General features: G+C 45.2%; 1 protein-coding gene across 4 annotated transcripts in view; it reads right to left on the reverse strand.

Moving 5' to 3' along the window:
- TECPR1 (tectonin beta-propeller repeat containing 1) overlaps positions 1-26,478 on the reverse strand; it is a 38,535-nt gene extending 12,057 nt beyond the window's left edge. The window contains exons 1-15 of one of the 4 annotated variants that reach the window (XM_044980490.1): positions 26,388-26,478; positions 18,923-19,155; positions 15,854-16,036; positions 15,274-15,396; positions 14,209-14,334; positions 11,688-11,862; positions 11,488-11,588; positions 8,647-8,748; positions 8,079-8,224; positions 5,935-6,464; positions 4,801-4,946; positions 3,655-3,810; positions 2,942-3,091; positions 1,970-2,127; positions 161-288 (exon numbers count right to left, since the gene is read on the reverse strand). In XM_044980490.1, the coding sequence (XP_044836425.1) occupies positions 161-288; positions 1,970-2,127; positions 2,942-3,091; positions 3,655-3,810; positions 4,801-4,946; positions 5,935-6,464; positions 8,079-8,224; positions 8,647-8,748; positions 11,488-11,588; positions 11,688-11,862; positions 14,209-14,334; positions 15,274-15,396; positions 15,854-16,036; positions 18,923-19,153 (2,455 nt within the window). In that variant the 5' untranslated portion in view covers positions 19,154-19,155; positions 26,388-26,478. The other 3 variants (XM_044980492.1, XM_044980493.1, XM_044980494.1) reach the window with 3 other exon arrangements.
- Between the last annotated feature and the right edge of the window lie 301 nt (positions 26,479-26,779).

A 26,779-nucleotide genomic window follows, 5' to 3' on the forward strand; every position in this document is an offset into this window, starting at 1 on the left:
AGCTTGCTTCCCTTGCAGAGACAGCATATGCCCATCACCTCATTCTACAGACTAGACACAACACAAAGATGGGGGATTGAAAGCTTTTGTTCTGCTGGTGTCACACAGGAGGTTAACCAGGGAACGTATACACCCCGGTAGAATAAATGTGTGTCATTACCTTGAATGAAGCCGCCTCCGTATCCCCCAGTATAAACCCAGGCCGTGTGATCGTAACCTATGCCCCAAACTATGCCATGGCTATTACACTCTATCAGGCGGAGATGCCCTCCAATCTGACGCCAAAACCTGCAGGGGGAGAGAGAACATTTTACATGAACTCCATAGCGGAGTCAGTAACAGCATGTGTTCCCTGCGCCTCAGCCCTGACTTAGGGAGGGTAGGAGGCCAGTAGGTCATTAGGCCTCTGTCCAAAGGGTGGGGAAGGCGATTGATGCCAGTTAAGAATGCTCCTTTTGTGTGACTACTGTCAGTGGGTGGAGGAAATTGGCTACCTCAGCTGCGAGTTTGTAGCCTGTCAAACGCCTCATTTATGTGTAAGTTTAACATTGAATTTCCTGATTTGATCCATTGCATTTGTTTTGAACAGATACACCGGGGGGGGATTTTCACTCGTTAGCTGTGGACATTCGCCCTTCTGGGTGAAGTGAACACTGAGCTTTTCCGCTAGGAATTTCCTTGGTTTAATACACATGGATTGATGGTTCTAATATGGGACTGGGGAAAGGCAGGAGGCCAGAGGGGATTCCCTCACCTTCCGCAGGAGCAGAGTCTTATTTTCCACTTACTCAGGATGGACCCCCATGTCTGCAGATGTGAGGAGGTGCAGAGCAGAGGGAAATCCCTTCCTGGGGACCTGGAGCCCTGCAGGGTGTGGTGTGTGTGTGTCTAGGGAAGAGTAGGGAAGGCAAAGGGACTGTAGAGGAACATGCCAGTGGGGAGTCTGGGGGAGTAGAAAAGAAGACCTGCTTTTACAGATCAGGAAGTGTGCAGGAGTAGATAAGGGCACCAACCTGGCAAGCTTTATGGCCACAGTGGAACCCCACCCACCTCTCCCTTCCACCGTTAAGACTCTCAGAGTATGTCTACACTGCAGCTGGGAGGTATGATTCCCAACCAGCGTAGATAGAGTCCTGCTAGCTCTGCTCAAGCTAGCAAGCTAGAACAGCACTGCTAGCTACCTGAGTTCTGACCCAAGGGATCAGGTGGGCTTGGACTCCAGCAGCTACCCTGAGCCGCTGTCCATGCTGCAATCTTTCGCCACACGGCTATTTTTAGCATGCTATCTGGAGCTGAGCTAGTGCCAGTCTGTCTACCCACACTGGGAATCACCCTGCCCAGCTACTCTGTTGACGTACCCAAGGGGTTCATAATTCAGAAACACTTTGTGCAAGTCACTTCCAAATAGTAGCAAAAATTCTTCTTGGCCCTTAACCTGCCAATTTTGAGGCAGATTAAGGGCCTCTTTGCTTTTGGACTACAGTGGTCAAGGCTGCAGTATCATGCTTAGAATAGAAACCCAGTTGCTATCCTCACTAGAGAGCATCTACTGCCACTGCATGGGGGATTCAGAATTCAGAATTCCCTCACTTGGGTGCTATTCAAATCTAGCCCTAATGAATGGAATGTTTCATTTACTTTAAAATGCCATCCACTAATTTGTGTAGGAGAATTTAGCACCCGACCCTGCAAGTCTTACAGGTCATCCCAATGAAATCAGATAGGAAACCTTGCAAGATCTGGCTAATATGCAGCTTGAGCATGTGGACATCAAAACGTCGCCTGAGGAAACTTCTTCATCTCACTTATGAAAATGAAGGCAACTCCATGTCTCTCTTCGTCTTCAGCTAACATCTACAGCTCACAACGCGTTCCACACAACCGACCACATAACTGCTGACATGGAATTAAAGAAAATTCTGGCTGCTTGAAATGCACAGTAGTGAGGGGAACTTTAAAACCTTCTTACATTTGGTCACATGGCATCACGTGTGGTGTCGCCTCCAATTCAGGACTTGGCTCACTGACAAAGACGTCTCCTTTGCAGGTAACAGACCAGATGGCCTGGTGGGAGGGAGGGCCTTGAATCCGTCTGCTTTCACAGCAGGACATGCTCAGCAAAGCCAGCTACAATATAAGGAAGGAACAAAGAGCAAGGAGGTGCATTTCATGGTGTGAACAAGGGGTTTTCGCTTAACATAGGTCATCTAGTGCTAGTGAAAGGAGGTTATCCTCGCTGCTAGTCCACCTTGGAGATTTGTAAAAGGCAGAGTTCAGATCAAAGGTGTCAAGATTCATTCCTATCAGCATGATTTATCTTTCAGGATCCCCAGAGTGCTTCGCAAGGTCTCTGTACACACACACCTCCCTCCTTCCCTCTAACCACTGCTGAAATGCAGCCATTTGTGTGCCATAGAAACGCAATCAGGCGGATAGACAGATCAATGCACAACAGTGAAGGAATGTTTTGTCCCACTGGTTTAAGCTCTTTATAAGAAGTAGACTATCTACACAGAGCTGAGCAAACCTTAGTAGTTGAGATGGTTTGAATGCCTGTAGCCCTGCTCATCACACACAACTCCATTTGTCTGCCTCCAAAGAAGGGCAGGGCTGAGTTAATCCTGCCACAGTTCCTGTGGCCTTGTCCACACTAGGGGATTTTAGAGGGGACAAAAATCCTACAAGAGTGATCATGAGGTCAGCTGCACTCTGGTCACACTGGCACGAGCCCTAGACGTGATACGCAGCTGCAGGTGTTTTCATTATGATGTCAAGTAAACTTGGGCTGAATTTTTGTTGTACTAGTGGAATCTCCTCCCAATGTGTTTGCTAGTGCAGACATAGGCAAAGAGTCCAGAGGTTGCAAACCTGATGCTCAAACCTCACACCAACGAGGGTTTAAGGCAGTAACCTGACTGAGTTAGAAAGTTGGCAGAGTTACCCAGTCGTGCATTTCTTGTTCCGTGGTGGCTGCTAGACGAATTGGCCACCGCTGCTTTGTCCTCTCGGGCGTGTAGAGAGCGAAGGAGTGTTTGGCATCATTCAGAACTTCAACCAGGATGGTGACTTCGTTCAGGAACACATGGATGTACTGGCACAATACAAAGGGCATTGGTAAACAAGGCAAACTCCCATTAAGCCTCCCCCACTGCCAACACAATAGGGAGACCTTGCACAAACAGTCCCTGGTAAGGATGGCAGAAGGACTAACATTCTGCTTGGGGAAAAAACCCTCACTGTGTTTGGGAGTGCTCATGAAACCAGGGGAGAGTCTTACAGCCCTGGATGACTGAGGTCCTATCTACCCCCTCTACATCACTCTGCCAGTGTGTGTCAACCCTACCTCAGAGGGCCCCCTTGCTAGGTATCAAAGGTTGGTTCTTTCTCCATGACCACTCAGTCTTTGGGCTGACAACAATATGGCTAATTGGTGTCAACCTGGTGGTGGCTTGCCCACTGAGAGCGGGATTACTTCTAACAGGACCCTGAGACAGCCACCAGAGAGAAAAGACTTTCATTTGCTACTGGCCTGGGCCAGATTGGAAGTGGTGACCTAGACAAGAAACCCTGTCTCGCAATGCCCATCCCCATCTAGTCATGGTTTTCCTCTTGTCAAATGGGACACCAGGATTGCACTGCGCTACTCCAATGCACCTTCTTCTCCTCATGATACATGTAATAGATGAACAGAATGCTATCTCGCATGCCGTCGTTCCCAGTGAACTGCTCCAGCGCCACTCGCACGTCTGTCCATTTATGAGGCTTCCAGCTTCTCCACCATTGTAAGGTCCCCGTTTTCACCCAGACAGACTGTGGCAGAAACACAAGGTTACAAGGAGCTGCAAAGAGCTTTCCTGATTCCCCCCACCCCAAAATTTCTGCTCATTCTTTCTATACAATATCGAGAAGCTTTGAGACAAGCAGAAGTTAATGTGATCAGATGAAGGCTAACAAAACTCTATGGCAAGGAGGTGAGATGTCCTCTTCAGAGAGTTCAAAATCACAGAGAGATTCTGACTTGGGAAAATACAGCAGGTTGTTTCTAACTGGGGTTGGAGTTAGAAAAAGTGTTTCTAGCGTTTAAGTGCTTTTAACATAATCATCTATTAAAACTGATTGAAAGTGCATACACCAAACTGTTCTATATTGAAACGAATTGTATTTTAATACTTTAAACAGGTGATATTGGATAACTCAAGTCTTAGAAAAGGAGGGGCCAAAATCCTGAATGAAATCTAAGAGCCCAAGGAAATTCTGTGTGATAATTAAAGGGAAATATTAACTAGAAATCTGGTTATTCAGATGTTCTACTTATAGAAGCTGTGCTATGCCCCCTGGTGTTCATAGAGAACAAGCTCACTCATTTATTGGAGTCCAAGTAATAAGGATATTCATGCAAATAGAAGGTCCTGAATTTGTGTAGTGCAGTAACTCACAAGCATCGAACACAATTTAAAGGCGTCCTGGATTAGGGATTTCAGCATATTCAGGAACAAGTGCAACAGAGTTAGCCAGGTTTGGTTTTTTGTTTTTTTTTTTAATAGTACTAGCTGGAACTTTTCTACAAGAGCAGCTGTGCCAGAGGTTTAATGGCTTCTAGGGTTTCCAGTTGGAGTGCTTGGGGAAAGCTGCTCTAAGAGCTGTGGTAATGGACAAATGTGAATGGGGACAAGGAAACAATGCTTGATTACAGTAGGTTGCAGGCCATACACTGGACAGTACCATCACGGATACCCAATCTTGACAGATGTTAAATCATGATCAGAGTTAGAGGGAAGGAAACGGAGGATTTTCACTTACCTGCTCAATAGCTTGTTCATAGTGTCTAAAGTTCTCCAGTTCCCGCTTGGTCCTTTCACTGAGTTGCTGGAAAATCTGCTTTCGCCACGCTGCTGTCTGCGCTGGACTGATAGACAGGGAAAGAGACTGCACAGAGGATAACAGACCTAGAACAGAACCAACGTGATGAACAAGTGAGCTTTAAACTCAATTCCGTGAAGTATTAGATGCTCAAGACACAATCTGCCACTTCAAAAACACTGGGCCAAACACCTCTGGTCTAACACCATTATTACATGGACACACTAGTCCCAGTGGCATTACCAAAAGGCCAGTGAGAATACTGCAAATGGTGCATAGAAAATGGATTGAAAGACTTATCATAAACTCCTCTGTATATCCCTCCACTAAAGCAGCACCTGAATATTCCTAGGAGATGACCATACGCTCTACAGATTCTGATACAGAGCTGAGATGACCAGTAAGACGAGGCTAAGTATTGGGATGCCACATACTCATTAATTTGACAACCAGCTTATTTGGAAATTTGACCATATTTCACTTTCTTCAGAAGCCTCCCTGTTCTAACTCCTCCTGGAGTCAAGGCTGGGGTCCCATTCAGAAAACCACCTTTCAATGCCTCTTACTATTAGAAAGGCTTACGATAGTGTATATCTCATCCTCGGATCACAAGGACTATGGTACCAGCAAAGCACTGTGGTATTTGTCTCTAAACAGGCTCCCTCCACAACTTGCTTTTGACTAGTTTTCAATCACACCCAGGAGCCGTTTTATCCTGAGCTCCAGTTTCAACGCAATGGAGAGCTAAACAGGTGTGTGGAGTTCCGATAAACTGGATTATTCCCTGTGTAACATTTCTGCCAAACATGCAGAGACATAGTCGCTAACTATGTTCATAAAGTGCTTTACAGCAAGATACACACAACGAGAAATACCCTCCCTTCTGGGGTGAAGAGTAACTGGCATGCAGAATACTACATAAGAGAGTGGGCTGGAAGAAGGAGGAATTATTTTGAGATACAGACACGTGTTGTGTGGTTTTGTTTTGGTTTTTTTTAAAGCACGGTATCTTATTATGGCAGGATCATTAGGCCGAGTATGGATCAAGGCCCAGCTATGCTGAGCTGACAGTACCTGACTGAAGAGTGAACCATTTCAGCGAGCTGTGTGAATCCACCAGGCAGCCTCCCCCACACACCCAGGCCCACAATGGATGCTCATCAGTGTCATACTGTTCTTCGACTCCAGCTGAGAACATGCCAAGGGAAGACAGGCTGGATGTCTCCGGGAAGGTGCTGGCGGAGAGCGGAGGCCTTTTATGGGCCTCCTTTAAGTCAATGTTTGTCCACTGCAGTTCTGCAGGATGGGGATCCTGGTCGGCAGAGGACTTGGGTTTTTCGAGACCGGCCTTGTCGCCATTGTCTGAAGCAGGGCTGGCTTCTTCAGGAGAAGAGTCCAGAGGATCCACAGCCAAGTTTGCACTCGCTTCTGGTGACTGGCTTCCCACGTTGTTACCATTGACGCTTGCTGCAGCACCTGACAGGGGCGTGTCGGCAAGGTTTGGCTGTATCTGTGGGCCCTTGGTATCAGAGGAAATGTCCGCATCGCTCTCAACGATCAAATTCATTTGCTCCCTAACGTCATCACTGAAGAAACAGCCAGCGCTTGGGGACAAACAGACAAGGAACTAATCAGCCACCAGTCCCCGAATGATCAAATGGTACAGAGCCATAGAAAAGACCAGAGAAAGAAAGACAGATGGCTACAGTGTCCAGCTGATACAAAGCAGACCTTTTATGGTAAAAGCTTCACTTCCCCAAGGGAAGAGAGCCCGACACATGGCTTCGCAGGCCATGCTGGGAAATCCTTTTATGACAGCCTGTAGGGTTGGCTGCACAGAACTCTCCAGAATACCCCAAGTGTTAACACCCCAAGGCCCTGTCTTTTGGTTTACAAATGCTGAGCAGGACTCTTTTTAGACTCCAACTAGTAGGAACAGAAGCAGCCAAAGCAGGGACTGCTGCATTTGGGAGGGGTGGGGGTAAAATATGGGGTCCAGCCAGGCCCCTTTCTTCCTCCCAATGCCCCCTTGGTCCCAGAACAGTGCAGGGGAGACCCCACACACCTTCTAGGGGTACTAGGACCCATGCAGTGCCTCCAATCTTCTCCATGTGGCCTTGGAGAGGTACAGAGAGAACTCAGCTAGAGACTCCAGCCCTTTGGAAGAGGAGCAGGCAAAGCAGAGACCTTTGGACGTTCCAGTCAGGACTACAGAATGGGCGGACATTCTGTGACCTGTGCTGATCGGCTGTTTCCTTCAGCTCCCCGCCACCTTCATCTCAGATTCACTCCATAGCTGCCTCCCTCTCAGCCTCCATTCCCTGTTCTTTCTATTTAGCCGATCCCCTCCTAACTCCCCCCACCCCCGGAAAACTAAAGAATCCTGGCACTAACATGATGTTTGCTGCCATTACACTGTTCACTCTGCTTGTGTGCGCTAACCTTTCCCAAACCCAATGTCTGTCTTGTCTGTCATTTCCTTGCGCTCCCCCTTGGTCTGCATCCATCTGTTGTCTTATTCTCAGACTGCAAGCTCTCTGCGGCAGGGGCTTCCTTTTTGTTCTGTGTTTGCCTAAAACAATGGGGGCCTGGGGCTCCCAGGTACTACTAGTACAAATTAATAATAATAGAGCCTATCAACACTGGATTCATTCTCAACTGCAGATAGTTTCTGTTCAGCGACACAAGATGTTCTGATTCCTAGGGTTTAGCATGTGGCTTCTCACAGTGTTCCCAGCATGTTCTGCATGGCCAATGGGCCAACTCTCAGCAGGGAGCCATTTGTTTATTCTCTCCGGGAAAAAAAGTGGCAAGATGCCACACAAGTGACACCCAAGAGGAGGATAATCGTTAAGTGGAGTAAACTCCTCCAGGATATCCGGCAGGTAACATTTCATCAATTATAGACTGGACCCTGCAATCTGATGGGAAATCCCAGCTCAGCTCATTTTACTGCCAGGCTGAATTCTCAAGTCAGAACATTGCCTCTCTCCCCAGAGAAGAAGCGTTTGCTGCTCACTGTTGCATTTTAATTGGGGGGGGAAAACCCTAAACAAATGGACTTCAAGAAGCAGGAGCCATGTGTGGAGTTTGTTCAAGGTCACAGTGAGAGGCCTTGAACAAACTGGATGGATTGTGTTCACAGAAATACTCCTCTCATGCCCTGGGAGCACCAAAATCTGATGTCCCTTAGGGCTTTTGGACTCTTAATTAGCTACCTGAGCAGACTGGTCGAGCTGCCGGTCTGAGACCTGTCACTCTCTCTGCCAGATACAATCGCCTTCCATGTCTTCCCGCTGAGCTCGCTCGGTGTGACGCCTTGCCGGAAATAAACTGCTCGATCCTCACAGCCGATTCCCCAGACCTAGGGGAGAAAGGGGCCTTGATGGGAATGTCTGTGTGTCCTAAGGGGATGAATGGCATGGAAAGCAGATGGGCATCAGCTACAACAGGGGAGTGAGAAGAGGGCAGTTGAGGGCAAGAGTCTTTCCTGAATCAGGGGGTATTCTTTGGGTTGGTCTCTGGTGGTGGTATTTTAGGTGCAGAGCATCACTCCTGTGTACAGTTGATTGCGGGATGGGGGGTTTTGTACTCAAGTGTATCAGATGAGAGGTAGGTTTGCTGAATGTTCTTGCAATGCACCTCATGTGGCTTTTGGCAGTTCAGGCAATTGGGCACCTTGTTGGACTGTTGGAGTGTATTACGATCCCAAAGCTGAACAGTGATCATACGGAAGGCGTCTAAACACGCTGATGTGTTCACACAATTGGTGTTCCGCTGCCTTACCTGGTCATTTAAGCCTACGTTTACCATCATCATTTCTCCAACCATTTCAATCCAGCTGGTGCCACATGGATTGTGCGAGTTCACACCTCTTCGGAACCACACCTGTCACAAGTTAAAATCCAAGTTTTGAACTACTGTACTAGCAAGGAGACAGTTAAATGATTAAAGATGTGGCTGGGAGTCAGGGCTCCTGCGTCTCATTCTCAGTTTTGTCATTGCCGTGAGCAACTAATGGTACTTCAGCAATGCCTTTGGTCTGAGGCTTCCAGAGCATCTACAGGACTGAGACACTGAGCCATTAAGAAACATGCTTAAGGTAATACAGCAAGTCAGTGGCAGAGTTGGGAATAGAACTCCAAAGTCCTGACTCCCAAGGCTGCACTTTCACCTCCCTCGGGGCAGCACAATATACACCTCAGACATGGCAGTTATCCAGAATAGCTTTGACAATCCTAGCCTGAAAAGGGGCCTAAGAGAGTTAAGTGCCTAAAATCCCATTGGCAGTTGGGTTCTTAACCTCTTAGGTTCCTTTCAAAGTCCCAGCAACAGTTTTTACTAGTATCAGAGGGGTAGCCATGTTAGTCTGGATCTGTAAAAGCAGCAAAGAGTCCTGTGGCACCTTGTAGACTAACAGATGTATTGGAGCATGAGCTTTCGTGGGTGAATACCCACTTCGTCGGATGCAGTTTTTACTAGGTAACTCTTTCAGAAGTTCCTAATACACTATGTTAACGTCAACATTAAAGAGCTGCTCTAGGAATGAGGGAGAAGGATCAGATTCTCATTTGCACTATGGTCCCTTTACACCATTCTGGCAGTGCAAACAGGCCTTACGGTGCGAGGAAATTTAACGCACACCCACTTTAAGGCCCCTTACAGTGCCAGGATGGTGTAAATGAGAGGCAGTTCCATAGTTTCTGTAAGGAGAACTTCTCTCAGAAGTTAGAGAGCAAATAGCTGACAAGCATGAACCAGCCAGTTCCCCATCTCTTCCCCTGAGAATGAGAGTTTCTCTGGTGCATGGGAAGGTTCATTCTTTTATATCTCATCTGTAGGATGGCTTTTATCACATCTAAAGGCCCCTAACGAGTGCTTCTGCCTCCAAGTCACTTCCCCAAGCTTTTCAAGGGCTTTAGACATTATATTAAATCCAACGGAATAGCCTGTTTACACTTTGGAAGTTGTTTGTTAAATTAGTGGTTGGATTTAAAAAAAAAAAATCAAAACATACCATGTATTTAATTTCCTATTACATTAGCTTAGTTCTCTCTCATTCTTTACCAAATAAAAAACAGCCAAAAGATTGTCTACAGGGGAGGTTTTTCCAGTTAAACTGCTATAGCTATACCAATGTAACTATACCAATATAACTGTGCGTGAACATTCTGATTCCAGAGAAAGACAAAAGCTTCTCGAGTCTTAATTTAAACCACTTCCAAAGCAACATAAACTAAACTGGAAAAAGAACACTCATATTGGACTAAAAGTGCCCACACAGGTAGCTATACTGGTATAACTATAGAGCGTTAAATTCACCCCTATATTATACTGGTATAATGTCCCTGTGTAGACAAGCCTGAAGCTATACATGCTATTGATACTAATAAGGGACCTCATGTTTGTTATTTAACTTCAATAAAGTTCTCAATAAACCCTGGAAACTACTAATTCACAGTAAGAACCTGGGATAATTACACTCTGTTAGTGCTTAGAATCAGTGATTTTTTTCCAAGTACAGCAGATATTTGTTATTAGTCAGCCATGTAGTATAATATAAAATAGGTAAAGGGGGTTTATTGTCATCAGAACAAAAGACTATTTGGGATGTTGCACAGAGACTTGATGTTGTAAACACAATGAGCAAACACATGCACATACATGAGCATCCTAGGTAAGAAGCCAAGATTGAACCATAATTTTTGTTTTGTTATAACATAGGGACTGAATATTATCTTGTTCCCACAGGTGGGATTTGCTATATTCTGTCCTGGATCAGTAACAAAGCACTGCTAGATCGAGGGATTGGTGACCTTTAGAAGGTCAACTATTTTGCTAATCACCAGGTTTAGAAATACACAGTAGGACTTTGTCACCCAAGGCTAGAGACTAATGCTTTAGCTATTCTGACTACTGAACCTGTCTATTTCCCAGTGTGCTGGGGCTATAAACTCTTTTGTGAAAAGGCATTTTGGTTTTGGGACTGGTACATATTTCTGACCTTTGAATCAGTACCAGTGATCAGCAGCTAGAAATGATCAAGACGCCTATGTGAAATAAGCAGTTTTCACTCTTTCCAGGGGGCTCAACCACCATAGTGGGAGGGGAGTGGGGGGGTTTCATCTCTCATTCTAGGTCCTTCTGTATTCTTCACTGCGAATTCCATACCGGGCCTTGCTCCTTGCCACCAGTTTCTTGTCATATCCCCATTATCGCTACATGCCACTATACTGGCTACGTTCAGATGTAATACACGACAACGACCACTGGGCAGCTATAAAGGAGCCCCGGCCTAGGGTTGTGAAACTTCCTCTTCCACTCATTTGCTGCTGCTCGACTTGAGTGTGGCCCATTGTCTATAGCATTATCCCAAACTGGCAGCAGCGTGCTGTCGAGCTGGAACTCTGGGAAAGTGGCTGAGCAGCCTTCTCATAGACACCCACACACCCCTATGCCTCTCGGTGGTTCAGTCACTAAGAGCCGCAGAGCACCCCTGCAATTTTGGGGCACTGGAACTTACCCAGCAAAGGGGGCAAGAGATCCCAAATCCCTGACATTTCAGAAGAGCAACATACTGTAAACATACAGGGAAGAGAGCCAGAAATGTAGCTCCAGGCCTCTTACTTTTCTGTCTTTAGTAACCGCCCACACCACGTTTACACCCACAGAGACGTGCAGGATCCCGTTTTCAGAGCTTGGGGGTTCCACCGTTGTCCAAGAAATTCCTGCCCAATAAACAAAACAAGGAGTCACTGTTCATTAGACTCTCGTTCAGTTCTCTACAAATCAAAGCACCTTCCCTGCATGGCATGACAGGGTTTTACCTTGAGGGTTATTTCTATCAATCCCTTCTCTCACAATAGCTTGCCCCTCCCAAAGTGTTGCCCATAGGAGGTCATATGGTCCACAGCTGATCTGAACTGCTTCTCCGGGGGTGGCTATTAAGGACCACGAGGAGCCTTCTGGATTGTGGTGGCAAACGTCTTCTCTATACCATACCTAGGACAGACACAAAAGCCTTAGAAAAATGCCACCCTAATAAAAACAATCAGAACCTTTCAGGCAAACATATGGGCAGCCTGACAGAAAGGAGAGAACCATTCTTCTCTAGCCAAGGCTCCTTTTATAGCATTTGAACTCTCGCCTTTAGGTGGCAGTAGTTGAGTAGATTATACAACTGCAGACCACTTCCCTGTTTATCAAGGGAGGAGGCTTTTCTATAGACCAGGTTTTATGATACAAGCCAATTTGGACAGGCCCATGATCTCTTGCCACACAATCTGTGTGTATTTCAACATTCGGAGCAGTTAAATATGATTCAAGGCACGTTAAATAAACTTAGAACCATTGAACTGTACACCAAGAATCCTCCTTCCTTAGGAAAATACAGAGCATTCACACACCCAGGTTACTGCTGTAGATAATAAGTCATGATCTGGCATTAACTGTAACGAGCTATCCATTTAGATAGACACCATTTGTATAGGGGCCAACACCTCCCCACTTTCATAACTTTTGATGGTATCCAGCCCAACATTTACACGCAGCAGAGAGAACATGCCACTTTAAGGGTTTTGTACTTGCCAGTCTGGTCTCTCACACATGTGTTTCTCCACCATATGTTTGGGGGAGCTTGGTGGGAAGGTTCAGTATGGAGAGGGCAGAGAGCATTCCTAGGTTGATATGCTCTCCTTGTGGCGAACAGCGAGCATTACAGCCCCACATTTATTAACAACATTTTGCTTTGGCAGGACTTCCACTTGGGGAACCCAAAGCACTTTAACGTTAATTAAATAAGCCTGTAGGCAGGGAGCTATAATTTCCACATGGGGAAACAGACACAGGGAGATTTTTTTTTAAGTGACTTGCCCAATGCTACACAGCCAGCCTGTGGCAAAATGCGAGTAGACCCCAGGAGTGAGTATTTGTTATAGCCACTAGACTACACTCTTTCAAACATCTCAAGTTACTTCTAGACCTGTTAAGACACAAGTCAGGAACAGACCGTGGCTAGGAGGATGACAGCTAAGACATGTGCCTAAGAGTGAAGGATGGAAATCCTTACAGCAGGGAAGGATAAGAAAGACTTCATCGTGGGCCTAAGAAAAGGACGGGAGATGCATACTTTTTTGGCATTTAGTATTATAGATATAAAGTAAAACCTTGCCAGGGCTGGATTCCAAGTCTATCCTACTGCCAGCTCAGGAAGGTTTAACTCGTTCAGCAAGCTGAACTTTTCCCTATTCAATGCAAAAAAAGGTTAAACAAAATTGGATCCTTTCTATGGGTTCATTTTTCCACACCAAAGAAGCACTCACCTATGACACAGCACCTCTAAACTCTCCCTCTCTATTTTGATATTAAGCAGTATCAATCAACAGCCTATCACAGAAAGGGTTTTATTTCCATGTCCCCATCAGCCATGTCAAACAGCAAATATCCTGACCAGTGTATGAAGGCAACACTTTAGCTTGCAGAACGTCTGTCTGGGCTTAAACACCGAGATTCACAGCCACCTAGTCAATTGTGATCTGGCCTTCAAATATCTCCCCCCATCCCCGCAACCGCATCCTCAGAAGCAAGTTCCCACAGACCAGGACCCACCAACTCAAAGTGATACCAGACTCTTACCATAACAACATATGCAAAACCTGCAGGTATATCTCCACTGCCACGATGATAAATACCTACCTACAACACACCTTCCAAGATGCCTGGGTCCTACACATGTCTGTTATATGTGATGTACCTCATCCAATGCACTAAATGCCCCAACAACTACTAGATGGGTAAAACCAAACAATCACTATGCTCTCAAATGAACTTTCACAGAAAAATGATACAAGAAAAGAACACCAAACACCATCAAAGGGCGAACATTTTTCACAAAATGATCACTCCATATCTGACTTCTCAGTCCTTGTCCTCAATGGAAACCTGCACAACACCTTCAAAAGATGAACCTGGGGGCTCAAATTCATAACTTGCTAGACACTAAAAATCATGGCCTTAATAAAGACACTGGATTTATGCCCCAGTACAACAACCTGTAACCCACTAGCATCCTCTTTTTGTCTGATGACAGAGTTGTAATGGGCCACTTCACCTTGAATGGTCTCTTAGTTTAACATATCTGTTCCACCTTGTATTTGGTGGTGACACTCAGAGTACCTTTCCTAGCCCTGAAGAAGAAACCTGTGTAGCTCCAAAGCTTGTCTATCTCACCAACAGAAGTTGGCCCAATAAAAGATATTACCTCATCCACCTTGTCGCTCTAATACCCGAGGACCAACATGGCTACAAAACCACTGCAGATATGGAATACACACAAAAAAAGAGTTATACCCTTCCTTGTAAGGACACCGCCCAGACCGATAACCGGCCCATGGGCTCGTCAGTGATTTCCCATCCTCCAATGGAGATATCGTTGAAAGGATCTGGCAACTGTTTAGGATCATCATGGGATGTTATCTAAAGCAAAGAGAGTGAGAAAAATTTAGAGAGCTCAAGTAGAAGGAGACCTGACCCCACATATACCCGCTGGCTATTTGGTGCACTGTGATAGGAGGGGCTTATCTCATTTTCTAGCAGACAAATCTTTGCATCACAAAGCCACCACCCAGATGCCAAATGGTTAGGCATGGAGGATGGACTCCCTCTCTCACTTATGGCTGCTCCTTCAGACAGGGTGAGGCCACATTTGCGGAGCAGCATGGAAGAAGCCTGCACTCTTGCTGCTGGGGCTATACCTGTTCTTAGGTAAAGCATAGACTTTTGCTCCCACACCCGTCAATCCAGCATCTTGCACAAGCATTAGAGTCACTAAAATAAATCATCTATGTTTTTGCATGTGCTCTCATTAGTGCATGCAAACAGCAATCACATGTGCCTGTAGGGCAGACAGCTAGTGGACTGACACCAAATGGCTGCCATGTACCGGGAAAAATCCTATTGAAAATGGAGCATGTTTTTTCATCACGTAGCATTAGCTGCCTGTGAACAAGTGATCAGAATTCCTCTCCCTGCCTATGCCTCCATACACAAGATTGTAAATCAACACATGTAAACACATGACAAAGATCTGAGGGCTGGGCTGAAGCTCTTTATGTAAGAAAAGAAAAAAAAATTCAAAGCTATGGTGGAAATTTTGAAAGGCACCTAAAATAAATCCCACTGAATTTCAATGGGATTTGGGCACCTAATGTCCTTATGCTCCTTTGAAAAATTCCAGCCTTGAATTTGTAATGCTTGAGAGAGGTGCTAGATTAGCAGCTGCAGAGTCCAAGGTCCTGTCTTCGCAGACAGCACACACTGCAGTGACAGCAGTGCAAACTTCCCCACTCTCATGTCATCACTTCTTTCATATACCACTTGAGCTAATAAATAAAACAAACAAACACAGAAAGAGACCTTTGCCCAAGTGTCTCGTGATTTGTATCTCCTGTATCTGATCCACCTCCTACGTCGGACACAGGAATTCCATTTCTTATCCTTTGCGTAGGTAGCTGGGAAGTCCATGGCATATGTCCAACCCTAAAAACAGAGAGTTCCTTTCATAAAGACTGGGAGCAGATGGCTACATTAAATAACTCAGAACAATTCTTCACAAGGATCACTCCTACAAACGTAATACAAATTACTTTGCACATGCATAGGGGCTTTTATCTCCTAACTCTATAGACATTCAACTCCTCTGTGCAATACATACAGGACAAATAAGATATAAAAATCATTTAATTTTTGTTATAATAAAGATGTTATAGTAAATAACAGCATCCAATAGCTAGCATTTCAGGGCCTGATCCAAAGCCTGGTGAAGTTAACAGAAAGACTCCCTTTGGTTTCAATAGCCCTAGGAAAAGATGCCTCCAGCACTATACTATAGCGATCTCCATTCCCAGCAAGAAGCAGCTGTGGGAAGATGAGAGATGCCTTTACTTTTACAGAGTGGATTCCCAGAATGGATCCCTTGCCAGTATTGTTCACCTACCCCTTTCTCTGTTGGTTCCCCTCCAATATTTTCATCCACGTACCAGTCAGACTCCCACTCCCAGTGCGGCGATGGCAGCGTGAAACTGTCAAGCTGCTGATGTTTTAGCCCGCTCACGTCGCTCCATTGCCAGCGATCACTGGGCATTAATTTCTCACAAAAGCCACCAACCGGATTCCAACGCTGACAGAAAGGAGAAAATTGCACAGGTTAGGTCTCTAAGGTCACGTAACCTTGTTAGGTCACAGATGGGGCCTTGGGGATGGTCAGATGTTCCACACCTCAAGAGAAATGATCCACTGGGGAAACAAGAGGCATCCAAACACTGGCTAATATCTTTGGAGGGAGCATCCTTCAGATACCAGCTACTGGCTCACGCACTCTTTAAAGAGTGTGTCCTTCCTCTAATGCCAATGCTAAGCTGTTGGTCAGAGAGACAAGCTTTCGAGCGTACATAGAGCTCTTCTTCAGGCTTGTCTTTCTCACCTTCAGAAATTGGTCCAATAAAAGATATTACCTCACTCACCTTGTCTGTCTAATATCCTGGGACTGACATGGCTACAACTAGACTGCATAATGCTAAGGGGGAAAGTTACTTCATTTTAACAAACATGTGGTGGGTGTCATTCTAACTGAGGACATTCAATTGTTCACTCTATTACCAAAGATCATGGAATAATAAACAATAAGACGCACCATCAAGTGTTCCCATTCATATACTAGAAAGCATTATTGATTGTGGGACTGTCTGCAGCATTTCATTTCTAGTGTACTGGTCCAAGTTCAGCCCAGGGTGGTAGCCAATGAAAGCCACCACATGAGACTGCTATCAAGTGGCCAGTGGCCATGGATTTAGGGGCCTTGGTCCAATTCCTAATGGAAAGGTGACTCAGGGTATGTCTATACTTCAATTAAAAACCCACAGCTGGACCGTGCCAGCAGACTCTGGCTAAGGGACTGCTTAACTGTGGTGTAGATGTTTGGGCTCGGGCTGGAGCCTGAGCTCTGGGACCATCCCATCTTGCAGAGTCCTAGCACCTGGGCTCCAGCCCGAGCCCAAACATCTACACCACAGTTAAACAGTCCCTTAGCCCGAGTCAGCCGGCACAGTCCAGCCGCGGGTTTTTAAATGAAGTATAGACATACCCTAAGGCTTTGTCTACCCTAGAAAGGGTTTGCCAGTATTCCTATACCAGTAAACCCTCCTAGTGGAGATACAGCTAATACCAGCAAAAGAATTGCTGTTATAGCTTACACCAGTTCCCCTAATGAAATAAACCAGAAGTTTTCAAACTTTTTTCATCTGCAGACACCAAAAAATTTTCAAATGGAGGCGCGGACCCCTTTGGAAATTCCACCTGCGGTCCCCTACCATAGATGTCTTAGACTGAAAACTAACTGCACAAAATTCAACTATAAACATTGCATGGGCTTGGCACGGCATTCGATGCAGCATACAAAAGGGCACTAAACTGTGGGTTTCTATGGTAATGCCAACAATTCCAGGTTTTGACCTGTAGGTGGGGAAATTCACATACTTTTGATTGATCCTTAGAGGCGTCCCCATCAGGTTAGAAGCTGACCTGCCACGTTGCTCTCTACACTGTATGACTTTGGTTTCCAACACTGTCAAACCTGCCCAAGTTCACTTACATAATAATAATAACAACATTTTTAAAGGACATGGGTTTTTAAGGGACATTTTTAAAAAACATGGGTTTTTTTAGCACTCAGCTGAGTGCTAAAAAAAAAAAACCAAACAAAAAACCCCCCACAACAAAAAACCTTAATCAAATAAAATTGCCACGAAGTTTTACCCAACTAGCTCTCCCTCAGTCACATTGGGCTAGTCCACAGCCACTCCCTTGTCTGGTGTAAGACCTCTTATGTCCAAAGATTGTAAATGATTCAAGATGTTTCAATATTGGTTACACTGTATACAATATTATTAGGCTAAACTCCTTTGCACATTCTTTATCCATTATTCAAGGCCTGATAGCTATGACTTTTTTAGTTGGTTCCCACAGAAAAGTTTCACATCTCCGATTTCTATTTTTCATGGTTTAGACCAAACAAAGGGAAGAATTTACAACTCAGATAATGCATATTTCATGAAGATCATTTAAAATGTTTTCATAAAAGGAGGAATGTTCTAAAAACACAATGTATAATTATATCAATGTTAGACAAAATATACGAAGGTCAGGAAAGGTATGCCTTCCCCTGCTTAAATAAAAACACAGCACTCTATACTACATTTATCTAGTGATCCATTAGAAAGCAAGAGAAGCAAGAAAAAAATCCTTTGATCGTAGCTCTAAAATGACTTTAACAAATACATGAGAGGTGGGTTTTGGGGTGTGTGTTTGTTCCATGGGGTTTTTTTTTTTAAAAGAAAAGCAATTTATGAATGCATTCTGTTGAAGCATGTGTTACAGAGAAGCCCCATAGAATGTGACAATAACATTGCTACAGGTTTTTTTAAAAAGACATGGTAGATTTTAATGAGGAATTGTACCTGGGGAATTTTTTTAAACGTACAGAAATGAAAACATTTTCTAAATAACTCTAGAGGTTTTGTTGCTGTTAAGTTCCATGTGACTTTTTCATAAGGGAACAGGTATTGCTAACTGATAGAAGCAAAACATCAGACTTAGAGACTGAAGGACCCCAACTGGGATGGCTGGTGCTCAAGAGGACACTATTTGCAAGGGGAAGAAAGAGGAAGGATTTAGGGGGACATTTAGGATCTGTTCTTCAGAAATATGCAGCAGGGATTAAAATAAATGAATAAATAAATAAATAAAATCCCTGAATGCTCAGGGTGGTTCACAGTACCCAAAGAAAGAACTCCACCCGAAGCTAGGAATTCCTTCCCTAGCTGCCACATTCACTTTGAACCCCAAATATGAGGTTCCTCTTGTCTGCTCTTACATTTACATATTACACAACAAACAACCTTACTACTGGACAACAGATCAGTCTGGACAAGAAACCACATCTCCCACTGCCAACTCTCTCTGAAAACCACAAGGCAAGTTTGACAGACGTCCTCATGACTTTACATACCTGATTCTCATAAGTTTCTTCCTGGTATCTGATTGGAACATCACTTGAGAATATGTAGGCATATACCTGGTGATCACAAGCTATTCCCCAGCAGCACTGTTTGACAGCAGAGACTCGTTTGAATTCCAGCTGGCTGTCTTTACAGAGCTCCCAGTACTGGCCAGCTGTAGAAAGAGTGTAAATCCTCCCAAAGATATCAACTGCCCACAAGAGGGAGTTAGGCATAGCCATAGCTGAAAGGCAAAGAAAGAGGTATTAATGTAGAGGCTAATTTTTAAGAGGTGGGTTCAAACCCCACTCCCAGTCCAAACAGACCCAGAAACTGAATTAAATACGGTGGGCCCCTCTCCAATGATACTACACTTGAGAACAAAGGATGATATTTTCAAAGGAGCTTAGGGGATTCATCCATCCAAATCTCATCGCCTTTTAATGAGAGTTGGGTACCTAACTACCTTAGGCTCCTTTGCAAATTCCAGCCCAGGGGATACCAACTGGAATCTACATTGCAAATCCTTCCAACACAATTAGCAGCAACAATATCAGGCTAAGAAGAGAAGCCAAATGTTGAATGGATACATGGGGCCTGAACTGCTCTCACCCAGAAGAGGGACCTCCAGGACTGGGCTACGGCACACTGACTAAGCAGCATGGTGGAGTTTGTGTTGCTAGTGCTCTCTGGCTAAAGAGAAGATTTCACTCTCCTGAGCTGTATGCACTCGGTGTCCAGGACCCCAGTCACAGGAACTCCTCATCAATCTCCTCCTGGCACTGGCTGAGATGGCCTCCATCAATCCAGGAAGAGAAAGCTAGATGGAGATTCTCTGCAACTGTGTGGCTTACTTTCAGTCCCTACTTGTCTCTGGGCAGAGTTCCTCTGGAGCCTTCACGGAGCAGTAGAGTCTGTCCAGGGTTCTCTGCTGGGTGATCCAGAGTTCCCTCATAGAATCATAGAAGTGTAGGACTGGAAGGGACCTCGAGAGGTCATCTGGTCCAGACCCCGGCATTTTGAACCTTTGACCACCCACCCCAAATCCTGGTTGATCATTTGCTGTCCCACAGACTCTTGTTTCCTGGGCTCTGTGGCCCCTTTCTCAACCGAGGAGGCAGGCCTTTTGTCCTTCTAATGGGTACTGGTCCTTTAAGGCCAAATAATGTAGTTACCCTGTTCCATGTGTCTAGGGAAGAAAAATGAAGCCATCACCGGAAGAGAGGAAAATGATCCCGAGAGCAGTTAGTGTTGGGGAGAGGGAAGGTCAGGGCTATCCCAGAACACTATTCCTTTAAGGGCCTGTGACCAGGAGCTTTGTAAAGTGAGTGGCTCCAGTGGCTCCTAGCCAACACAGACAGGTGTTTGGGATTATTACACTCACCTGGGAGGAGCAAGAGACTGATTAGTTGACTGGGTGGGAAACTCAAAAGAGGATCCAAAGCCAGGTGTGGGCTGTGAATACCTAAACCTGGGTAGAAAGTCTACAGGCCAGGACTGAAAACAGTCCCAAGGAGGACTGAGAGACCCTGAACCTGAGGGGTGAGCAGAAAGGGGTCCTTTTGAGAAGCTGAATGACGTTTAATAAGTTAGACTCTAGGTCAGGAGAATATTGTTTCAAAGTCTATGGTTGTGACTGGATTAGTCTGTGAATTTGGAGGGAAACTGAGGCAGGGTGCCCAGTAGACCTCCCCAGGCCATGGGCAGGATGTCCTGGGATGGCACCTGTTTGCAGTCCTACATGGAATTCAAACAGGCCAGCACTAAGTTTGTTTCAAGAAGAATGAAGACTTCTTTCTGTGGGCATGCGTATCTCCCACCCCTGGAGAGAGCTCAGAGCCACTTGTTCCATGGGAAAAGTGGGATTCACTTATGGGGGCTTCCAACCCAATTTTTTTTTTCCTGTTGTGCAAAGTGATATTCAGCCAGCAAGGCAGGAAGCAGAGCCCAAAACAAGGGAAAGAGAAAGCAATGCTTGGAAGCAGCACACACCATTGTTTCTTGGCTTGTGAAAGGGCAGCTTTGCTCTCACAGGAGCCTAAGGAAACTAGCCTGCTCGCCTTCTGACCTGTAACTAATAGTGAGACTAGTACCACTCCATTGTTTCTAACAGGGGCATAAAGTTGCACAGAGTAGAGACAAATGTGTCAGCCAAGGGGGAAGAGATGAAGGGCAAAGTTCTCCTGTTACTTACAGCAGCACAACTCCAACTGAGTCCAAGAGGTTGCCCTGCTGCTAGAGAGGCCCTCTCTATGTCTTAGATTATGGCTAACTTTTGCAAGAGTAGCTGCACTGGTACAGACCCCAAGTGCAGATGTACATCAGCCCAGGTGTGGCATCTTCATACGTACGCTGACCTGTCTTGTCGGGGATCTTAATCTGAGCCCAGACCCCCCTCTCTGGTTGTAGCCCATCACTACTATTTGTTGTGAGCTGGAGACGTTCAGAGAAGCTGCAGTGATGAGGGTCATAGAAGTACTTAGATACCATAAAACAGAGAGAAGGATAATCTTGTGTTTAAGGTGCAGCACTAGGGAATAGAAGATGTGTAACAAACCTCCCATCTTATTTTGGGCAAGTCATTTCACCTCTCCACCTAAGTTTCCCCAGAGGTAAACTTGGGATAATATTTATCTCACTGAGGCTTGTGTGTCTAATGTGTAAGTGCTTAGAGATCTTTGAATGGAAGGTACTGTGCAAGTATGAAGCATTATAACAACCATATGGGGATGAGGGCCAGATCTATGGTGTACTGCATGCACCACTGGAAAAACAACGCCCAAGATAAGGAGCCTTTTCAAATTAGTGTTTAACTTGCACTGCAGTATTTTTCTTTTTCTAACTAAGAAAATACCCTGCAACAAACTTGAATAACTGTAAAGTAAAACAGCATAGCAAAGATAACCAGGCTAATATTCTGGGATGTAATACCAGGAAGGTCATAAGAACGGCCCTACAGGGTCAGATGAAAGGGCCATCTAGCCCAGTATCCTGTCTTCCGACAGTGGCGAGTGCCAGGTGACCCAGAGCGAATGAACAGAACAGGTAATCATCAAATGATATGTCCCCTGTCGCTCAGGGACACCATTCCTGCCCATTCTGGCTAATAGCCATTGATGGACCCATCCTCCATGAATTTATCTAGCTCTTTTTTGAACCCTGTTATGGTCTTGGCCTTCACAACATCCTCAGGCAAGGAGTTCCACAGGTTGACTGTGCATTGTGTGAAGAAATACTTCCTTTTGTTTTAAACCTGCTGCCTACTAATTTCATTTGGTGATCCCTAGTTCTTGTGTTATGAGAAGTAGTAAACAACACTTCCTAATCTACTTTCTCTACACCAGTCATGATTTTATAGACCTCAATCATATATCCCTTAGCCATCTCTTTTCCAAGCTGAAAAGCCCCAGTCTTATTAATCTCTCCTCATACAGAAGCCGTTCCATACCCTAATAATTTTTGTTGCCCTTTTCTGAACCCTTTCCAATTCCAATATATCTTTTTTGAGATGGGGTGACCACATCTGCACGCAGTATTCAAGATGTGGGCGTACCCTGGATTTATATAGAGACAACATGATATTTTCTGTCCTATTATCTATCCCTTTCTTAATTATTCCCATCATTCTGTTCGCTTTTTTGTCTGTTGATGCACACTGAGTGGATGTTTTCAGATAACTATCCACAATGACTCAAAGATCTTTCTTGAGTGATAACAGCTAATTTAGACTCCATAATTTTATATGTATAGTAGGGATTATGCTTTCCAATGTACATTCTTTGCATTTATCAACATTAAATTTCATCTGCCATTTTGTTGCCTAGTCACACAATTTTGAGAGAGCCTCCTGTAGCTCTACACAGTTTGCCTGGGTCTTAACTATCTTTAGTAATTTTGTATCATCTGCAAATTTTGCCACCTCACTGTTTACCCCTTTTTCCAGATCGTTTATGAATATGTTGAATAAGACTGGTCCCAGAACAGACCTCTCAGGGACACCACTATTTACCTCTCTCCATTCTGAAAACTGACCATTTATACCTACCCTATCTTTTAACTAGTTACCAATCCATGAGAGAACCTTCCCTCTTATCCCATGGCAGCTTACTTTGTGTAAGAGCCTTTGGTCAGAGACCTTGTCAAAGGCTTTCTGGAAATCTAAGTACACTATATCCACTGGATCCCCTTGGTCCACATGCTTGTTAACCCCCCACAAAGAATTCTAGTAGATTGGTGAGGCACGATTTCCCTTTACTAAAACCACGTTGACTCTTCCTCAACAAGTTATGTTCACCTAGATGTCTGACAATATTGTTCTGTATTATAGTTTCAACTAGTTGGACCACCTCTGGAGCCCTTTTAAAAATTGCTGTCCTATTAGCTATCCTCCAGTCATTTGGTACAAAAGCTGATTTAAACGATAGGTTACAGACTAGAGTTAGTAGTCCTGCAATTTCACATTTGAGTTCCTTCAGAACTCTTGAGTGAATACCATCTGATCCTGGTGACTTATTGCTGTTTAATTTACCAATTTGTTCCAAAACCTCCTCTAATCATACTTCAATCTGGGCCAGCTTCTCAGATCTGTCAACTAAAAAGAATGGCTCAGGTTTGGGAATCTCTCACATCCTCAGCCGTGAAGACTGATGCAAAGAATTCATTTAGTTTCTCCACAGTGGCCTTATCGTCCTTGAGTGCTCCTTTATCACCTCGATCGTCCAGTGGCCCCACTGGTTGTTTAGCAGGCTTCCTGCTTCTGATGTACTTAAAAGTAATAGCAACAGTTTTTTTTATAAGACATATACGTGTGTGTGATTGTGTGTGTGTATTATATATAAATAAATAAGACACAGGGAGTAACTGTTCTACTCTACTTGACTCGGGTGAGGCCTCAGATGGAGTACTGTGTCCAGTTTTGGGCACCACATTTTCAGAAAGGTGTGGAGAAATGGGGGAAGAGTCCAAAGGAGAGCAACAGAAGTTCTAGAAAACACAACCTATGAGGAAGGGTTTAAAAAAACAAACAAACCAAAAAAACAAACAAACCCTGAGAATGTTTAGTCTTGAGAAAAGACTGGAGGAATGGGGGGTAGGGGAACCTGATACGTCTTCAAATATGTTAAAGGCTGTTATAAAAAAGGATTGTGATGTCTCCATGTCCAGTGAAGGTAGGACAAGAAATAACTGGCTTGATGTGCAGCAAAGGAGATTGAGGATAGATATTATAAAAATGTTCTAATCATAAAGGTACCTAAGTACTGGAATAAGCTTCCAAGAGAGGTTGTGGAATCCCCATCACTGTAAGTTTGTAAGAACAGGTTAGACAAACACCTGTTGGGGTGGTCTAATTATATTTGGTCCTGTTGCAGGGGGATGAACTAAATGACCTCCCAAAGTCCTTTCCAACCTTACATTTCTTTGACTGATCTCAGGCCCCCAACATGCTGGATCCTGAGGGAAAATGACTCCTCATGGATAACTCAATTAAGGTATCTCCCTGGAGCATGGTAGCTTTTTTCTTTTTTTTAAGTGGAATGCTTGGGAGTCTTAAGACAGGGCGGACAAACAAATATTAATCTAGATATGGAGGGCTCTCTGTGCAATGCTGGTTAAAAAAGATAGCACAGAGACTGAAAACATTCAGAAACAGGAAACGAAAGAGCTTAACAATATGAAGGGATCTGTACACAGTGAAAGATCACAAAGATGATTAAGGCTACTTCAATCAGGAAGAAGAGTTAGATGGGACTAAATTGAGGTATTCAAGATAGTAATGATAGAGGGGAAATGAGCAGTTCCTGTTTACTCTCTGTTATTTGAGAATGAAGGGTGTGACAATGAACTGAAGGGCAACAAGTGTAAAGCCAACTGAACAAAAGACCTCAGGTAAAATTTTCACAAGTGATTTAGGAGTTTAAATTACTTTTGAAAATTGGATTTAGGAGTCTGTGGAATTCATTGCAGCAGTAGGTCACCAAAGAGAGAAATACTGCCTGAGTTTTCAAAGGTGCTGAGTGCTGCAGTTGTCATTCATGACAGTAGGTACAGAGGGTACCCTTTATGCAGGGGTGGGGGAGAAATCAGACCAGGACTGTGTAAATCATCCATTCTTTCCCCCACTCAAATTAGGACAACTGGATAGTTGTTCCATTCTATGCATCCGAAGAAAGCTCATGCTGAAATAAATTTGTTAGTCTCTAAGGTGCCACAAGTACTCCTGTTCTTTTTGCTGGATAGTTGAAGTAGCTATAACTATTTATGGTTAAAATTAACATAATGATACATGTCATTCAAAAGCCCTGCTACAAGGCATACAGGGGTCAAGAGAAATCCCCATCTGTTTGTACAATACTGAAAAATTACTTGGGTTCTTCAGAGGGGGTTTTCAGCCTCTCTCTTCAGGTATTGGCCACTAGGGGAGGCAGGCTGCCAGCTTAGATAGATCTGTGGGCTGTGCCACTATGGACATTCTCTTGCTCCAATGTAAAATGTACACCTACAGGCTTCTCATTCATTCCCTATGAAGGTACTTGGCAAGTATTTCTAGGACTAGTATAAAAGGGCTCTATGATAATGCATTCACTGCCTTTCATTCAAATAGATCTCAAAGCACTTTACAAACATCACACACTATATACAAGAATAAATCTGTCATTGAATGGCAGCTGACTGTGAGGTGGAAACAGAGCAACTGTTTAGTAGGAACATTCCACAGGCAGCATAAAGTCTGCCTCAAGTTCACTCCATATTCTGTCCAGTGGCTGGTGACATCCCCTGACAGATGTGTAGGCCATGAACGGCTCCTCCTGAGTGCAAAATGCCCTCTGCGTGATAACTAGGGGGAACCAAAGAGGGGTACAGGGCTCTTTTACCAGAAATGGTGCCATACACATGAGCTTCATAGCAAAAAGGACAGTTTGTTATATGCTGCAGCAATTCTCACTTTTTCAGATGTCACCATAAGCTCCATATGGCAGCTATTCAAAGCCCCCTTTGCAAAACAAAAACAAATATCCCCAGCATGACCCCGGGTTTTTTTTGTTTGTTTTGTTTTGGTGCCTTCCTGTTTGGCTGGTGACAAAAGCATCAGGATCAAACCTGCCTAATACAAGGAAGGCTCTTTGGCACCAGTTAAACATCCACTGTTAATTAACCATTTCGAGGCTGGGAATGCTTCAGCGATCGCGTTTATCACGCAGTTCCAGAGGGGCAGCAGGGGCCATGCACTGCGCCAGGTCTGAAACAGGACAAGGGGCGGACACAACCCGCGCTGCATCCTAGCAAGCGCAGCGCAGCGCAGCAGGCTCTGGCGGAGAGAGAGGGTGAAAGACGTTCCCGGGGGGGGGGAAACAGGCGACAGGCAGATGCATTCCCCAGCCGGCCCGGGAAATCCCAGGCAGCCGCCGCCGCCGCAGAGCTCTGACTGCTCCAGCCCTGGGCCCTCGCGCCACCGCCTCCCGGGAACCAGCCGCTTACCTGCTCCTCGCGCAGCCCCTCCTCCTCCCGCTCGAGCCGCTTCCCCCCACCTCGGTCCGCAGCGGCACCAGCAGCCCCAGCCGCTAGCGCTCAGGCTCCGGCAGGAAGCGCGTGCCAATGTAAGCCTCTCGCCTATTGGCTGCGCGATCCCAGCTAGGCTCTAAGCCCGGCAGCTATTCGCTAGGGAGTGGAGTCAGCTGGCTCCATCGTGTTCCACGGCTCACCCCTTGCCGGGATGCAGGTGGGCGATGGAACCAAGCGGCGCTGGCCCCCACGTGGGTGGGAGGTTTGTAGGCTGGCAGCTGAACACCTGGTCCCGCCATTCCCGCCCCTGCGCAGGCTGCTGCCAGCCCCGGGCCACTCCACCCTCACTGGAGCCATAAAGATCAGGA

This window comes from Mauremys mutica, chromosome 11 (genome assembly GCF_020497125.1).
Source record: "Mauremys mutica isolate MM-2020 ecotype Southern chromosome 11, ASM2049712v1, whole genome shotgun sequence".
Lineage (NCBI taxonomy): Eukaryota > Metazoa > Chordata > Testudines > Geoemydidae > Mauremys > Mauremys mutica.